Source organism: Manacus candei, unplaced genomic scaffold, assembly GCF_025592945.1.
Source record: "Manacus candei isolate 608988 ecotype Guabito, Panama unplaced genomic scaffold, ASM2559294v1 h1tg000007l, whole genome shotgun sequence".
Lineage (NCBI taxonomy): Eukaryota > Metazoa > Chordata > Aves > Passeriformes > Pipridae > Manacus > Manacus candei.
This window is the reverse complement of record NW_026138055.1, coordinates 6,564,385-6,581,544: the sequence shown is the minus strand read 5'-3', so window position 1 is coordinate 6,581,544 and position 17,160 is coordinate 6,564,385. Positions and strand designations below refer to the sequence as shown.

The window sequence follows — 17,160 nt, the reverse complement described above, 5'->3', positions numbered from 1 at the left end:
TCTGAGGTCACAGGGAAGCAGACAGCCCCGGGGGCACGTGGCTGCCAGCACAAAGCACTGGCTTCCCTCTCTGCAAGTGTGAAATGTTCTTACAGGAGCTGAGGGCTTTTTTTATCTCACCTGCCAACAGCGCAGATCTGAGGGCACTCTGATAACCCCACTGAACCCCCCATTTACTCTGGTTTGGGAATTTCTTCTTACTCCTTCTTCCCCAAGCCTGTGGATTACATAAGAGGCAGGAAGAGGCGAGCTGGAGTTTTTATCTCCTTTTAATTAGCATCTATAACAAAAGCCGAGGGAGAGAGAGAGAGAGAAGGAGAGAGGAAATTCTGCAGTTTATGTGTTTTGATATTTGCTGTACTTCTCCAAAACACAGCATTCAGCTGTGTGCCTTAGGATACATATCTGCTATAAATTCATTTTTTATCTAATTTGTCTGAGATCTAAGCTTCCTGTGGAGGTCTGAGATCAAAGGATCTGATTCTGTCTGATGTTGGCTCTGACACATAATGCGTGCTGACTTAGTTCTGTCTATAAACTCGCAGTGGGAGGCTGCCACTCTCCCTTGGCACCTTTACATAGTGAACTTTCATTTTGGTTGGGGAGGCTGACAGGTATAGAGTTGATTGGAGCCTTCATGTAAATAATTCATGGAAAGATTTTTTTTTTTTGTCAGAAAAAGGCAATCCAGCCACTTAAAGTCTTTTAGGAATAGTTGCAAGACAAAAAGATTCCCCGATATGTTCAAATCTAAACAAGGATAACAATATCTTAAGTGAATTTAATACATATGACTTGGAAATGTCTAATGTTTGATTCCCCCTTATTTAAAGTGCTATTGGTTTAGGAGAGAGAGAGAGAGAGAGGAAATCAAAGCTGAACTCTTTTTGTTTAGTTTCTGCTTTATAGCTCTTTCCCTCATAAGAAATACCACTTTTCTAACACAATTAAGTGTTCAGAGTCTTTATTTATTAATCACCACAGTAAGACTTGCAAGAGAGAGCTTTTCTCTTTGGAAGGTGCTTATAGAGTGCAAAGTGCAGTGGATCAGGGGCCCTGGATTTTGTACCAAAATGGGCAGCCGAGGATGAATGGATGGAAGGAACCAGCTAAGCAGCACTGCAGGGAAAAGGGATCAAGATATTACCTTGGTTAACCTTGGTGTAACCAAAAATCTCCTCAGCCTCACCCAATAATCTCTCTTGAATTAAAGAACTTTGGATTAACTAAGGCATTGTTAACACAACACAGCTGGAGGTGGAGGGATATAGACTTTCTTTTTGCTTTTTGCAATTTATTCTGGTGGTTCATCACCTTGGCCATTGAGGACTTGTATCCTCTAACAGCTTCCATTTCCAAGCTTCAATTTGCAGTTCTTTCAGGTGTGGCACCTGATTGATTCTTATGCTGAACTCCTTGGACATCTTCACCCAGAAATCACTGTTGTATTCCTGAAGATGTTCTCCCACTCTGCAGATTGGATTTCCCTCCTTGCTCTGAGGTTGCTCAGATCAGCTCCTGCTCCTTCCTTTCTACCAGTCTGCCATTTTTGCTGTGTTTTAATTCCAAAACATCAGTGGAAACACTGAATATCTTCCATTTTAGTGGGAGTGTCTGGTACTGGTGCACACATCCCCACCTCTGAGAATTATTTCCCACATATAATTATTACCTGAGCTCTATTAGCTGGTACTTAATCCAGTTAATCGTGTGCTTTAATGATATTGAATAGTCTGTATTTAATTTTAAAAAATCAGGATATTTATATTACTATGAAATATAAATCTCCAGGCAGTACTTCATCCTTGAAACTTCTACTATCCAGAAAACTTTTAGCCTCCTTCATTAATTCAAACTTGTTTGAAAAGGCCTATTTTCACTGTTGAAAATGTCACCTTTAAAAACGAAGAGAGAGCCAATAAGTCTCAGGAACTGACATGAAGATTTGATATGGGGGATCGTGACCTGATTATGCTCTTTATGTGTGTAAGAAAGAAAATTGAGCCTGGTGATGCATGTAATTTTTACCTTAAAACAGCCAGCTACCTAATATTTAAGCAAGCTTAAGAAGGAAAATTGTTAAACACAGAAATATATCTGACTACTGAAATTTTGCCAACAACTTTCCAGTGGATTTGCAAGAGGGACAATCCTGAAATTAGAAGTTATGAATGCACAAGTTGAAAAAAACAGCAACACCCTTTAACAGGAAAAATTAGCACAAGCATTAAGTCGTTGTCACTGTCAGAGTTCCAGATGTTCAAGGAGTGTCTGGACAATCTTTATGGTCATATGATTTTGTTTTAGGTGTTCTTGTGAGGAGCGGGGATTGGGCTTGATCATCCTTATGTGTCCCTTCCAATCTGAGATATTCTATGATTCAGCAAATACAGTTCCAATTAATGAATTACAGAAAAGGAAGAAGAGAATGAATCTGAGCAGGTCTGAGCAAGAGTGGGCTGAATGTCACAGGCTGCTAAGGGCCAAAATGAAAGGACAACCCTGAAAAATCAGGAGTGGTAACGATGCATTGTCTGGTATTATTTGTGCTATGGACCTATAAAATGTGCAGATATATGGACTATAAAAGCTGATGTTGTCCACTAACATGAGACATGTGGACTAGGACTAGTTCTGGATTTGGAATGAATATAAAAGATTTGGGTCTGGGCTGTTTTCGTTTCACATTCCTGGGGGAAGGGAGAGGATTGCAATAATATTACAAATGTTTTTAGCATCCAAATGATAGCAAAAATGAGGCTGCCAATCTTGCACTGAAATGATAGCACACCCTGTCAACTCAGAAGCTGTCTCTGCTGTGACACTAGAACTGATTTTGTGTCTGTCATTGATAACCCTTTGGTTCACAGGGATGTAAACATTTTGTGTTTCCACATGAAAAATAGATAGTGTGTGTTTTCTTTTTTCTGCATTTTTTCAACATCATTTTTGAGACAGCATTACAGGTTACAGGATCTGCCTTGAGCAGGACTCAAATGTTGGAAATATAAAGTTCTATCTTTTTCACAGACTGATTCAGAAAGGGATGATGTATTTTATAAGTGTGTAGCATTAAAATATTATCAGCCTTATCACTACATAGCTTACTGACCAACTTCATTCTATATACTTAATTATTAAATATTTATTGGAAATTTGTTAACCATTGAAGATGCTGTAAGAGCTGTTAGTGTATCAATAAGAGTAAACCAGCTGTTTTTGTTGCTTTTTATTTATTTGTGGAAATAGCTAACGTTTTTTTGACTTTAACAACTTATTTCTCTCAAACTAAAATGTGTGCCCAGTAAATTTATGTCTCTAACAATAACTGCTTTTTAATTAACCATGGAATCATGCAATCATAGAATTATTTGGGTTAGAAGAGATTTTAAAAATCATCTTATTCTAACACCTGCCACTAGGTCAGTAGGGACACCTTAAAGTATCCCAGGTTGCTCCAAGCCCCATCCAACCTGACCTGGAACAATTCCAGGGGTGGGTCAGCCACAACTTCTCTTGGGCAACCTGTGCCAGGCCCTCACCACCCTCACAGGGAAGAATTTCTTCCTAACCTCTAATCTAAATGTCTCCTCTTTTGGTTTAAAATTCTTCCTCCTTTTCCTATCACTGTCCGCCCATGTGAAATTAAAAAAATAATTAATGTCTTTAACACGTATTAAAGCCATAAAAGGGTAAGGTACGTGAAGGTGGGATCTTATAATTACTGTAAAGAGCAAACAAATCTTTCTTTCCCAGTTTTGGCAGGAACTGGAGCCATGGGACGTGCCACAGGACAACTGGAAGAGCTGAACCTGCCACCCTGTGAAGCCAAGTCAGTGAGAAAGTTGAACAATGTCCAGCGTAAGACAGGGGACAGACACCCCTTTTCTTCAGCAAGGAAAAGGGACAGTCACCAACAGCCACGTGGAGGAAGAATTCCTGGTGACCCTGTGGAACATCAGCAGCCAGTTGCCCCGGGATGCTCCAGCCAGAAGGAAGTCCCCAAACCTTCAACTGGTTACAACCAGGAAAGAGAGGAGTCCAAAAGGATGCCGAGACATCAGAAAGATGTGGGAGAGCATGTTGCCATGGTGGCAGCAGAGGGGTAAAGAAGGGCTGTGAGGGGGTGGACCACCAGCAAAGCAAGATTTTCCTGGCTTGAAGTCAATGGGGAGCCGAGTCTTTTGTCTCTGTGTTCAGAGCAAACCATACACTTTAGGGTGGGGAACTAGATGCTCACATGTACAAATGAACCTGTTACCTGGATCTGCAGCCCGCTGGGAGACTCTGGCCATGTCTTTGATGCTGACCTTCCTTAGCTCCCAAAACAGGGTGGGTGCATCCAAACTGCCTGTTCAGAACAGCCCTCTGACACCTCTAAAATTCTCTTCAAGTGTTGTTTGGGGGAGTGCTAGATCAGCTTTGAGATCCCATTCAGAAGCAGTCAGGGATTAGCCCAACAACTCAACAGTGTCTAGAGCAATGGTGATTGGTATTTATGCATATATGCAAATATATAGAAATTTTCCCCTTTCCTCCAACCATGCTTTTAGTTTCATTCAAAGAACCTTGGTATGTGCATAAATATTTTCCTTTTTCTGAAGGGAAAAACCACATTTATTCAACTTTCACTGTGGCTACAGTAAGTGCTTTCATACCTCCATACTTACACTTGTGTGTTTGTTTCTTTTCTTTTTTTTTTTAAATTAAAGTATTTTACTGAGTAAATCTCCACCATGGCATTGTTTCTGACACCTTTAAATCACTGGCTTGTTATGAACACAACTCTTTATGGATAATAATAATAAGGCTGACATTCTTCAGTTGCTCAGAGAATTCCTCTGTGCTTTGCTTTACTGAGCTGGAAGATGAGGAACTTTATTATGTACCATATTTATGTACCATAAAATTCTTGGTTGCAAGGTGTCCTGGTGGCACCAGATAAAATTTATATTCCTCTGCAGAAAAAATTACTTAAGCAGGAAGATGTGGTTTCTGGACAGATCAGCAGTGGAAGAAAAGCTGACAAATCTTCATTTGAAAAAAAAAACCAAACAACAAAATAAACCACAAAGCAGTTCATTTCAAGCTGCAGGAGTTAAGGTGCAGATTCTAGTCGGCAAACTGCAGTTTTCTAGGCAAAGAAATAGATTCTCTAGCATTGGCTCCTGTACTATGTTGTGTTTGTAATCATAATTTTGGGGTGAAATCAGACTGATTCCTTACTGAGCTAGGTTTGCGGATGACTGCACAGGAGATTTTCTGGCTTAAAACAGTTGAGGATGAGGGCCTTATATCATTAAGTGCAGTGGATTAGCCTTCCTGACCTCTTACATGACATAGAAAAGCAATTTATTACATTATTTTTTTTGAGAGGTCAAAATATTAATTTATGTGAATCAACAAGGTAGATCCCTAAGGATCGTGATTCAAGGTCCATGTAAAAAGATATAAAGCTTGTGAGACATGGTCTGGAGTCCATTGCTTCCTCCACAGCTGATACCCAGTTTTAGATGCTCTCACGGGGCAAAAGATCCTTTTCTCTCTCAGAAATACAATTCCTCCATTCCCTGAACTTCCCTCCCCTTCAGTGTTTCTACTCCCAGTATGTGACTCCATCACATTCAAGCAGTATGAAAGCAAATAACATATAATTACATATGTCAGCATGTATGCAAATAATATTGAATGCTAATTATATGCAAATATCACACAACCTTCTTTGGAGGGAAAAAATATATTGGATATATTGGAAACAGTTAAGGGCTTTAATTAATCCTTTAGTTCATAATCCTTGCATTTATCAATACTTTGTTTACAGATTGAGTAATGTCTTGCACTAGACCTCTAAAAAAGTCTTTAACTGCAGCAATATTGATCTTGATTTCCCAGAGTGCTGTGTGTTAACTGAGTGATGGGAAGAAGTGAGGAGAAAGTAGAACAAAACACGGACACAAATGGGTGCAAACATGAAGTGATTCCTGAATACGTAAGAAATGTAGGGAATGTTGTGCATCAGAAAAAAAACCCACTGTAGTGATCAGAGAGAACGAAGATATGGTTGAAGAACATGGTTAAACACGAGATGGCATCTTTTCCAAAAATAAATGTGTTTAAACTGACTGCAGCTGCCCTTGGATGAAGTGGGATTCTTCCCACTTTTTGTTTTGAATATTTTCCATCTAGACAGACCAAGATAAAAACAGACTCTCAGTCTTACAGGGAATGCATGATTAGATGAGAAGTTGTGGATTCCCCATTCCTGGAAGTGTTCATGCCCAGGCTGGATGGAGCTTGGAGCAACCTGGTCTAGTGGAAGGTGCCCCTGCCCATGGTAAGTGGGTGGAACGAGATGGCCTTTAAGGTCCTTTCAGCCCAAACCATTTAGTGACCAGACATACCCAAGCTGCTCCAGGATATCCTGGGCAAGGCAAAGAAAGAGAACACACATCTCATGTCCCAAACCAAAAGCCTTATTTTACAATAATTTGAATTCCAGCTTGGCCTGTGGGGCATCTGCATGTCCTCAATGACTTGTGATCAGCACTTTTGGTGATCCTACTCAAGACCCTCAGTCTTTGCATCATTCATTTCTCCTTAATCCTTATACTATAATGAGGACAACAGCATTTTCCCACCTTTACAGAGATGTTTTATGGGTAAATTTATGATATTATACGTCTCAAAAGCCCAGGTGAGAGCAGGGCAGGGTGGGGATGGAATGAAAGGAGTCAGAGGAAGAACCTACAGTGTGACATGTGGGTTACACATGAGGGTTGGGTGCCTTGATAAACTTGAGGATATCGAAGCCACCTGGCTCAGCTTCAGGAATGCAGCTGAAGAATTCACTTTTTTTATGCTGTCAAGGTCCAGTTTCTGTGAGGACATAAAGAGACAGCAGCAGGATTTCAGCTCAGATTTTGGAAGAAGCCCATAGGCATGTTTTGGCAGACTCATTCTCCAGCACAGCCCACGTTCAGACCAGCTCTCTGAGGGACACTAAGCACTTCCAACAAACCTACGTGGGCTTAGCAAAGTTCTGCCTCCCCACTCTGGACACTGAGGAAGCCTTCAAAAAGCAGGAAAAATGAATATAAAAGTCTCTGGATCTGCCTGTGCAGATCCATCCTCCGAGGTCCAAAATCTTTCTGAACAGTCATGTTAAATGTCAGTGAAATTTGACAATTGGAGCCAATGGCAAAAATTTCATTAAGTTTGCTGGATTCGGGGTTTCCACCTGCTAACCTTTTTCTGCAGTCCCATCTGCAATAGCACTGAGTTCCTTTATTGATATAAATAGTGTAGCTGAAAGGATGCCTTATTTTTAACCAAGCTCTCTAGGCCTGTCTGAATTGCTAGACAATGCACAGTCAAAATTATTCTTTTTCCCTTTTTTTTTTCCTTCCCATTTTGTGGAAGTGGTATTTTTTCCTCTTATGTCTGAAGTAGAGGAGTGCATTACAGAAAAATTTGCCTAAGGCTTTGGACCAGAGCTGATGAGACTTCACTAAGATACAGGAACAGGCACATGGATAGAAAAAAAGAAAGCCTGTGAAAAATTAAAATGACAAGCCTGGTTAGGGAGCAGAGATAACTGGTGATGTAGTAAAATTAATTACAGTCTGGGTTGAAGGAATTGTGTGCTTAATACAAAATTAAAAAAAAAAAAAAGAAAAAAAGCAAATAACAGCAATGAGATTATAAACCCTTTCATCATCTCTATATGGTATAACTTCCAATCCCTATTTATTATGGTGTCTATTATGGCATTTATTTCTATAGGATGAGATGTATAAATGGCAAATAAAGGAGGCAAGTGTCCAGTCAGAAGGTTTTTCTCTGATTCTTCAATGAATGACCTTATTAAGGGGAGAATTACACTCAAAAAAATCTTCAGTGGACTTGGAACTGTGAGAGGAAACCTCCACTGGATCAGGAAAACTGCATGATACTCTAAGAGTGCTTATGGGCACTTAATGATTATACAGATTCACAATTTTTTTTAGATTTAATTTTTTTGTGATCATTGCACATTTACCAGGACTTGAAATAATTCCAGCTTTCTACCTACTGAAATGTGGAAAAGGTTGGGAGATAATTTGTTGATCAACATTATGAAGATGATTGCAAGGGCAAAAGGCATAGGATCATTCCAGGATTCCAGAACACACCAGCAAAGGGGTATTTCTATGGTATATAAAAGGAGTCTGTTTTTAGGGAGTGAGGACAGGAGGCAGGTGCTACCTGAGGTCCAAGACTTCACATATTGGGTGGCATGACAGGCTTCAGTGAGGGACAGTGAAGCTCCAAGAAGTCTGAGATCAACCAAGGGAGGACCTTCAGGAGGTGCCAGAGTTGCTTTTCACTGGCTCAAACCTCTGTGTGCATGTGCAGGTCTGGAGCTGCCAAGAAGCTGCCAACAATCTTCTCCTCTCTCACCAAAGCATTTCAAAATTTTCAGTTTTCAAAGAACAAAAGGAAACAGGAGTGACCCTTCCATTAGTGAATTTTCCAAAAAGGAAAATAGAAAGATATAGAGGATATTTTATTTTTCAACTGGAAGTTGACCTGTCTTTTGAAGGAGGGTTGCCTGGGGAGATGTTTATGCTCTCTTTTTGCTTTCTTTTTTCTTTTTTTTCCTCTTTTCCTTCACAAAGGGGAGAAAAACAGCAGAGAAGAACCAACAAAGAGGGGGAGAAAAGAAGTTTAGAACAGAGATCATGGCAGAATATTGCACATAAGCAAGGTCAGCCCCTGAATAGTTTCCATATTGTGTTAGACCTGAGGGATGCCAGTGTTGGATACTTGGGGAAGAATATAAGAAAAAGGCAAATGTGAATTTAACCTTCCCTGGATTTTATTTTAAGCCAGAAGAGATTTCTGAAATTGGTGGTTGCTCCTAATGACCATTGGATGGACCTATTGTCCCTGAACATTTTATGGAAGTGCAGCATTAATATCATGTTAAACTGAATTATCTATATCCTGTGTGAAAAAAAAAGAAGATATTTATGCTTTTATTTTAAGTGTTCTGCCTGATATTTTCCAGGTTTTCTTGCATGACAAATAGGGAGTAATATTTATTCACCTTGCTTTTCCAGATGCCCCACATATTCTTTATCACTTTCCATGTTCTGTGGGAGTCCTGTGGAATTTGGGGATCTGACTTAAAATTCAGCTGAAAAGATAAAGTGTAATAAGGGAAAAGAAGAGAAAGTGAATATAATAAGTCAGTCCTCCCACAAAAAACCTCCCTCCCTCTGTATTTGTGCAGTTAAACCTGTAGCAAGTAGATGCTGACTACGACCCTGATCTTTGGTCCTTGATTAGAAACCTAAATTCAGGTGGAAAAAATCAAGGATAAAAGTGTTTAATACTAAAACCATCCACTTTAATTTGGGATCACTGGGGAGGGAAGAAGAACAGAAAGGTGACACAGCCAAAACAGTGGAGTGGAAAAGGGTCTCTGCAGCAGCACTGTGGGAGAGGGACTCAAGCCAGGTCAAAGCCATTCAGAGGTAGGAGCTACACACAGTCTGAGCACAGAACATCACCCAAATTTGCTGCTGCTGTGGGTGAGGATCATCCTCATTTCCCCGAGGTCATTTGTCCATACCCCTGGGTGGGTTTGGTGTGGTTGCATGAATTTGTGCTCCCCCTCCTGATACATCTCTCTGTTCCAAAGCATATTAAAGACGAAGCCTGTGTCCAGGACACGCCACGTCTCGCAGCCGTCAAAGGGAATGATGCTAAAAATATCCCACTCTTGCTCTCCCTCCCCCCCGACTGTCTCCCTGTGTCTAGGTGCTGACAAAAGTTATTTGTCGTATTCCCTTCATTTGGTGAGTGACAGGAGACTGGTGTCAAGTGAGAAAATGAAATGTAAATTTTATTAAACACCTTCTCATCTCTGTGTATCAATCCAGATTCCAGCCTAACACAGCAAATCAAATCCTGTCTTCACCAGGCCTGAGGGCACACACAGAATCATTTCTCCTTAATACCATTCCCTCCTAGTAAAATATTTTTCTGTTTAGTAAATGAAAATTTAAAATGCAAACCCTATTTTAATCCCAGAGAAAAGCTGTGCATTGCAGGGAGAAGGATGATACATTTTGTTCTGTTATGCTTCGTGCTTTCTTCTGTTTTCAGACACAGAAATGAAGATTAGTTGAAGCAGAAATTGTGACTCCCTTTTAAGACTTGCCCATCGGGATTTTTTATCTTCATGTCCACCACTGGGCTTAGTAGCTGACTAGTCCAGAGATGATTCAGTATCCACTTGTTTAGTGTACAATTGCATGGTAAATTATACGATGCACTGAAGTCTGAAACACTATTCCCGAGTGAATGACACCAGAAGTTCTTTGCTGTGGGTCTTAATACCTGTATTTCTTTGAGAATTAGAGTTTTGGTCCACTGCGAAAGGAAAAATTGTTAGAAAAGGAAGTTTTTGCTGAGCAAAATCGTGGTTGATTTGACTCTTTATATTCTCAGGAAAACGAAAGAATTAGTTTCTTTTGGTAACAGTGGGAAGACATTTATAGCTGTTTGTCTAGGCTGTGTAGGGGTTGAAATTGGGATGGAGTCAATACATTTGTGAGATAAGACAAGACAAATTTTCCTTTACTCCCAAGAGTTGGCACTGGAGAATACGCCCAGAGGGGTTGTGGACTTCCCATCCCTTGAAGTGCTCAAGGCCAGGCTGGATGAGGCTTGAAGCAACCCGGGATAGTGGAAGGTGTCCCTGCCCATGGGGTTGGAACCAGATGAACTTTAAGGTCCCTTCCCACCCAAACCATTCCATAATTTTATGATTCTCTGAATATTTTTAATGAGGTCACTGATTAACCTCCATTTCAGTATGTGATGCTGGAAGCACTGAACCATTGCTGTCTGAGACACTCAGTGAAGGAACAAATCCAAGACCTACCTTTCATCTATATTCATTGTCCCTAATTATCAAAAGTTATGTGTCTAGGCTGACCTAATTTGCCCTGGTGTGTGGGTAATATCATCAAATATGGGTTCAGGAGGGTGCTGCACTTCATTTTTCATACACAGCAATTGCAGGACAGGCTGAATCCCCCTGTGGAAGAGCCTGTCTCTGCTGTCACCTGAATAACTTCGATGAGATGGTTGACTTGTAGTCTTTTCAAACAGGAATCTCACCTTAACCTGGGTATGCACTTCCTACTTCCAGTGGTATGCACTTCCTACTTCAGTTCCCAACTCATCATGAGTTATTTTCTGATGGAAATGTACAGTAGAATGCAGAACTGCTAAAAAAGTAGAGGTTCTCTGACATTTTTCCCCTCTGAAAATAGTTCTCTGCTCTTTAGTTGCCCCTCATAGCAGTAACTCATCCAGTACAACTTTACCTTGGAGCTGAAGGTCCTGGGATTGCCTGGTTTCCCTACCTAAAACAGCCCTAAGAGTTTGCAGGAGCTCAGGGCTTCAGACATCTCATAGACCTGGGAGCCAACAACAAGCTCAGACAAGGTTCCCGTCTTTCAGGTCCTTCAAGAATTGACTACAGCACTTCATTTCAAGGAGGCTCAGAGCATATATAGTCCCCAAAACTCTGGGAAAAAAAATTGTAGTAATTCCAAAGAAATTAGAATGATTTAAAAATTATTGTTTAATACGATATTTTTTATGATTTTCAACATTTCCAGTATTCTGTTTTAAATTCAAGTTTTCCCTTCCAAGAGAAATAGTAGACTCTTGCTTTCCCTGTGCTGTTGTCCATGAATCAGGGACAGATGACATGAAACAGGGAAGAGTTAAGCAACCCACTAAGGCTTGTACTGGGAGCAAGGGGAAAAGAAATCAGAAAAAGCACCCATTTCCCTCGGCTGTCTGTCCTGAGACAAATCCACTACAGCATTTTGGTTATCTAAGCTTGTTTCAGAGAGTAAAAAGGAAGACACAAGAAAAAAAGTAATGGAAAATGAAACTTGCAACTTCTGAATTAGGTTGGATATGAGCTGTCCTCAGTTCAAGTCTGGATCCTGCTGCCAATTCCCCTCTCTGACCTCAGGCCACTCATTTAATGTCTCTGCCCCTCAGCTCCTCACGTGCAAAATGAAAATGTTAATACAGCTTTGCTTGTAACTCAGCCCATTTTGCCCACTCAGGCTTTAGAGTCCTCTGCATTGAGGCTGTTTCTAATTAATTATTTTCAAAAAGTGTAGTTTCATCCTGGCAGCCCAGTTGCCATTGAAATCATATTTGAAACAAAAGGGTAGTAGTGGGAATTTTAGTAGTGATAGTAATAGGGATAGAAATAGTAATAGTGATAGTAATAGAGATGTAGAGATAGAAATAGAATTAGAAATAGAAGTAAAAGTAAAAAAAAGAATGAGAAAAAGAAAAATAAAAAGCAAAGAAGAGAAAGAAAAAGGGAAAGGGAAAGGGAGAGGGAAAGGGAAAGGGAAATGAAAAGGAAAAGAAAAAGAAACAGAAAAAGAAACAGAAAAAGAAACAGAAAAAGAAAAAGAAAAAGAAAAAGAAAAAGAAAAAGAAAAAGAAAAAGAAAAAGAAAAAGAAAAAGAAAAAGAAAAAGAAAAAGAAAAAGAAAAAGAAAAAGAAAAAGAAAAAGAAAAAGAAAAAGAAAAAGAGAAAGAAAAAGAGAAAGAAAAAGAAAAAGAAAGAAAAAGAAAAAGAAAAAGAAAAAGAAAAAGAAAAAGAAAAAGAAAAAGAAAAAGAAAAAGAAAAAGAAAAAGAAAAAGAAAAAGAAAAAGAAAAAGAAAAAGAAAAAGAAAAAGAAAAAGAAAAAGAAAAAGAAAAAGAAAAAGAAAAAGAAAAAGAAAAAGAAAAAGAAAAAGAAAAAAAAGAAAAAGAAAAAGAAAAAAGGAAAAGGAAAAGGAAAAAAGGAAAAGGAATAACAATAGTGATAGTGATGGAGATAGAGATGATAGATAGAGATAATAGAGATAGAAATAGTAATAAGTGATAGTAATAGAGACAGAAATAGAGATAGAAATAGAATTAGAAATGAAAGTAAAAATAGATAAAAATAGAAATGAAAATTGAAATGCTAATAGTGGTAGCAATAGAAATAGACATAGAGATAGAAATAGAGATATAAATAGAGTTAGAAATACAAATACAGGTAAAAATAGAAATAAAAGTTGAAATAGAAACAGAAACAATAAGTGCACCTAAGCTGGTTTCACTTGCAAGGTGCTGAGGGTTAAAGGGGAAAAAAAAAGGAAAGGAAAAGAAAAGTGCAGTCCATGCAGAAGAGCTGTCATGTCACACAAATTGTCAGCTTCCCTAATATCACCAATCCCTCCTCCGCCTCACCAACTTAAATTCTCCTGTGCCTCCAGGTAGGGGCTGTTGGGACTCAGCTCCAGATCCATCCACAGCGGAGATCAGTCATTTCACACTGCCAGTGGGCTTCTTTACTATTCTAATACAGAACCCATTGCACACTATGACTAATAATGTTGGCTGTATGAAAGAATTATTTATATAGAGACTGAGAAAGGCCTCCTTGGATTTCTAGACAGGACAGTCTTGATTTGGAGAGAGCAAAGCATAAAATAACTGCAGGGCCATTTCAGGCTGCTGGAGTCTCCAGGAGACAGGCTGACAATTGGTGCTTGAATTTGAAGCTGCAGATTGTATGTGCTGTGGCAAACCCTCTTCCCTCGTACCCTGGAGTCCCCCATCCTCAGAAATAAAGAAGGGACATATAGGGAATGCCAGTCAACACAGGCTTATGGAAAATAGGTCCTGTCAAAGTAAATTGATAGCTCTTTTTCTGATGAGATTACAAGTTCAGTCGATAAAGGCAGCAGTATTCAAGCAATAGGCATCTGTGGGGCTTTTCACTTGGTACACCATAACCTTTTGATTGCAAAACTAGGTGAAAAAAATTCTCAAAATTAACATGGTGCACCTTAAGTGGATTAAAAATAGGCTGAGAGCCTCAAAATGTGTTTACAGAAGTCACTGCTGAGCAGGTCTGTTTGTAGTCTGGTCACAGAGGGATCAGGTTATCTATAAATACAAACAGTAACTAAAAGTTGTTATTCAGCCAATTGATGATTGATTCTCCATCTCTCAGGGGATGATTAATAATGTAATGGGACAGGCTCCTTATGTTGTGTGACCAGTGGATCAACTATGTGTGGCTGCCCCATCCCTGGAATTGTTCAAGTCCAGGTTGAATGCTGCTCTGAGCACCCTGGACAAGGGTAAGATGTCCCTGCCCATGGCAGGGGGTTGGAACTGGTGACCTTTGAGATCCTATCCAACCCAAACAATTCTGTGATCATATAAAATGAGGTACATTTTATTATGACAGAAAAACTGTACTTAAGGATGTATCTGTATTTACCAGGCAGAGTTTCTGTTCTGACAGCTGGTGACTGAGAACAGCCTGTCATCATGATAGATAATCACTAAAGATGGTTTTTCTCAGGATAAAGATCTCACAAAAGAGCTAATGTTATTTTATTGCACAGACACAAGCTTTTTAAATGAGAAAAGGTTGCTTTTATTCTAGGATTGATAGTGCTTCTGGTTTTGACTTCTGCAGTGCAAGAAGTAGTTTAAAATTTTGTGGAGAGTTTACAAAGAAAACACAGATGGTTGAAACACTTTGCATGGTAGAAAAAGGAGGGATTTTAAACCAGATGAAAATTAAAAACTCAGTGTAAATTTAGTCTTTCTCTGTAGCTAACAGTGGGTGCCTGCATAAGGTGCCTCTCCTTGCATCTCTTGCTCTTATCTTAGTCTCACAGCAGAATAAAACACCTCTGAAAATACTGATCTTATGACATGGTCACAGACTAAAAATAGGTGAAATGGAATTTTGAAAATAGCTTTCCTATTGCACAGACAAAACCCTGTAAACCAGGCAAATCCAGAGTAGAACTACTGGGGTGTAAGGAATGAGGACACCAGCAAATAGTTTAGTAAAGGAGTGAGGGATTTTAGATCTTTGCCACAGTTTTGACTAGAAAACTGAATTGTTTTTATCACATACTTCCTTCCCCTTTGGGCACACATGCCAAGGGTCTCTGCAGTCATCCTGGCACACACCATCACCCTTGACAGTAGGCAGGAAAGAACAATGTGATCCCTGAGGATTTCCTCTGGCCTCTGGACTGGTCCAGCAATCTCCTGTCTTTCTGAAGCTGGCCCACCTCACCTTTTTTCACATCCCTCTTTGTTTTTCCACAGCCCCAGAAAGCCCAGGAGAGCAGGAAGGGTTTCTGGACAGAAGGAAGATACTTTTTAAAACATGAATGGTGGGGGACAAAGAGGAAAGAGGGGAGAGGAAATGTGTGCAACCTCATCCCTAATCCTGAGAGAGGTGTGCTGATGTTGGCAATGCCATATCCTACATCAGCAAGGGAAAGACAAGGAGAGAGCCCAGGAAAGGAAGCAGGGCAGCAATCAAGACCTCTGACACCATTATCCAATCCTCTTTATTCACCCAGAGCTGTTTCAACCTTCAAATATTAAAAAATTTCCCATACAGTTGAATCTTTCATGTCTGATTTTGTCATGTTGCAAAGCTTTGGTAAGCAATCTTTGAAAGCTCTGACTGCATTATCAGGGTCTAAAAGATAAATGTGGTTAATTTACTGCTTATGTCTACACAAATCCTCTTTCAAGGCCACAGAATCCTGTCTGGGCAACCTGTTGCAGTGTTTCACCACCTTAATTTAAAAAAAAACACAACTTCTGCCTTATACCAAATCTAAATTGACCCTCTTTCAGTTTCAAATCATCACTCTTTGTCTAATCTCAACAGGCCCTGCTAAAAAGTTTGTCCCTGTCTTTCTTACAGGTCCCCTTTATGTACTGAAAGGCCATCCATCAGTTTAGTTCCTTCCCTAAACTATGTAGTACAGTCTAGTAACTTCAAAAATTCAGCTTCAAATAACTTTTCACTTTTACAAACTTTATAAGGACAGTGTATTCTGCACTGATCATTTTAATGGCAGACTAGAAACCTTGAGCTCCAGCATAAACCTGCTTTTCAGGTGAACTCTGGCCCTACTCTGTTCAAATGAACAAAAGCTGGAAAAAATCACTTGCACTAAGCCACCAAATTCCTCCTCTGCTCTACCAAGATATGACATATATAAGGCTCATTAATATTGCTTAATAAAATAGGCATATTACAAGGATGATTACAGATTAGAATCACATTCCTATGTTAAGATTGCTGCTGAGGCTCAGCCAGTACTGCTCTGATCTTAATCACCATGAATCTCTCAGAAATAAAAAAAAGACGCCCAAGTCTATCCCTTAAAATGACTGCACATATTTTCCTCACACCTCTCAGGATGTTTGCTTTGGTGAGGCAAATATCCTTCATCCTCCAGGTTTATTTATTGGTTCACAATATTCCTGGGTTGCATAATAGAGAGATGTCTACTAATACTCTGGAGAAAGAGGGATTTCTCATGAATTTTATACACATAATTTCCTTTGGGAAGTGCTGAGTATGATACCTCCTGAAGGACTCTGAGGAAAATTCATGTAAATAGGGGAAAATGGATTCATGGCTCCAGCCTGCAGTTATCTTGTGAGCAGTGTTTTGTGATACAACAGCACTGAGGGCTTAAAATGTGGATGTTTTCTTTACACACAATGGACTGTGGGACATTGCAAGGACTTGCTGGAGCTGCCCATGAGGTGGCTGATAAGGTACTCACAGAGATAAAATTTTGCCTTTCTGACACTGCGTGAAAGACTCCTCTGCTCTTTGCAGCGGTGAAAGAGGATTCAGTTTGGACTAACAAGAGTCCCTAGACCTAATCCATGAAAGACCCTCTAACAGCACCATCATCTTGAGGATTGCACGTTTTATAAACCCTCTGCTTATACTTACTGCTCTGGGTGTTGTACCACCTGGTGTATAATTATATTTTCAACTGCAGTGATGCTTCCTGAGCTTGCACCTCCATGATCCAACGCCTTTGAAAGTTCAAGGAACTTGCCCCATTCACACCTTGGCTGCTTGTACCAAACTCTGCTGGTCAAGCAGACCTTCAATGCTGACCAGTCTCTCAGCACTCTGAAAGCAATCCTGCTTTTTTAATGTGCTTTTCAAACCAGATATGAAGTGCATCACTTTGCTCATGGACACACAGAAGAAGGGCAGAAAACTCCAGCAGTTATGGGGTT

General features: G+C 39.7%; 1 protein-coding gene across 2 annotated transcripts in view; it reads left to right on the top strand.

Moving 5' to 3' along the window:
* Positions 1-8,946, top strand: part of PKHD1 (PKHD1 ciliary IPT domain containing fibrocystin/polyductin) — a 260,769-nt gene extending 251,823 nt beyond the window's left edge. For both annotated transcript variants that reach the window (XM_051812579.1, XM_051812572.1), the window contains one exon: positions 3,757-8,946. In XM_051812579.1, coding sequence (XP_051668539.1) covers positions 3,757-4,109 — 353 coding nt within the window. In that variant the 3' untranslated portion in view covers positions 4,110-8,946. The remainder of the gene's footprint in view (positions 1-3,756) is intronic.
* Positions 8,947-17,160: the final 8,214 nt, after the last annotated feature.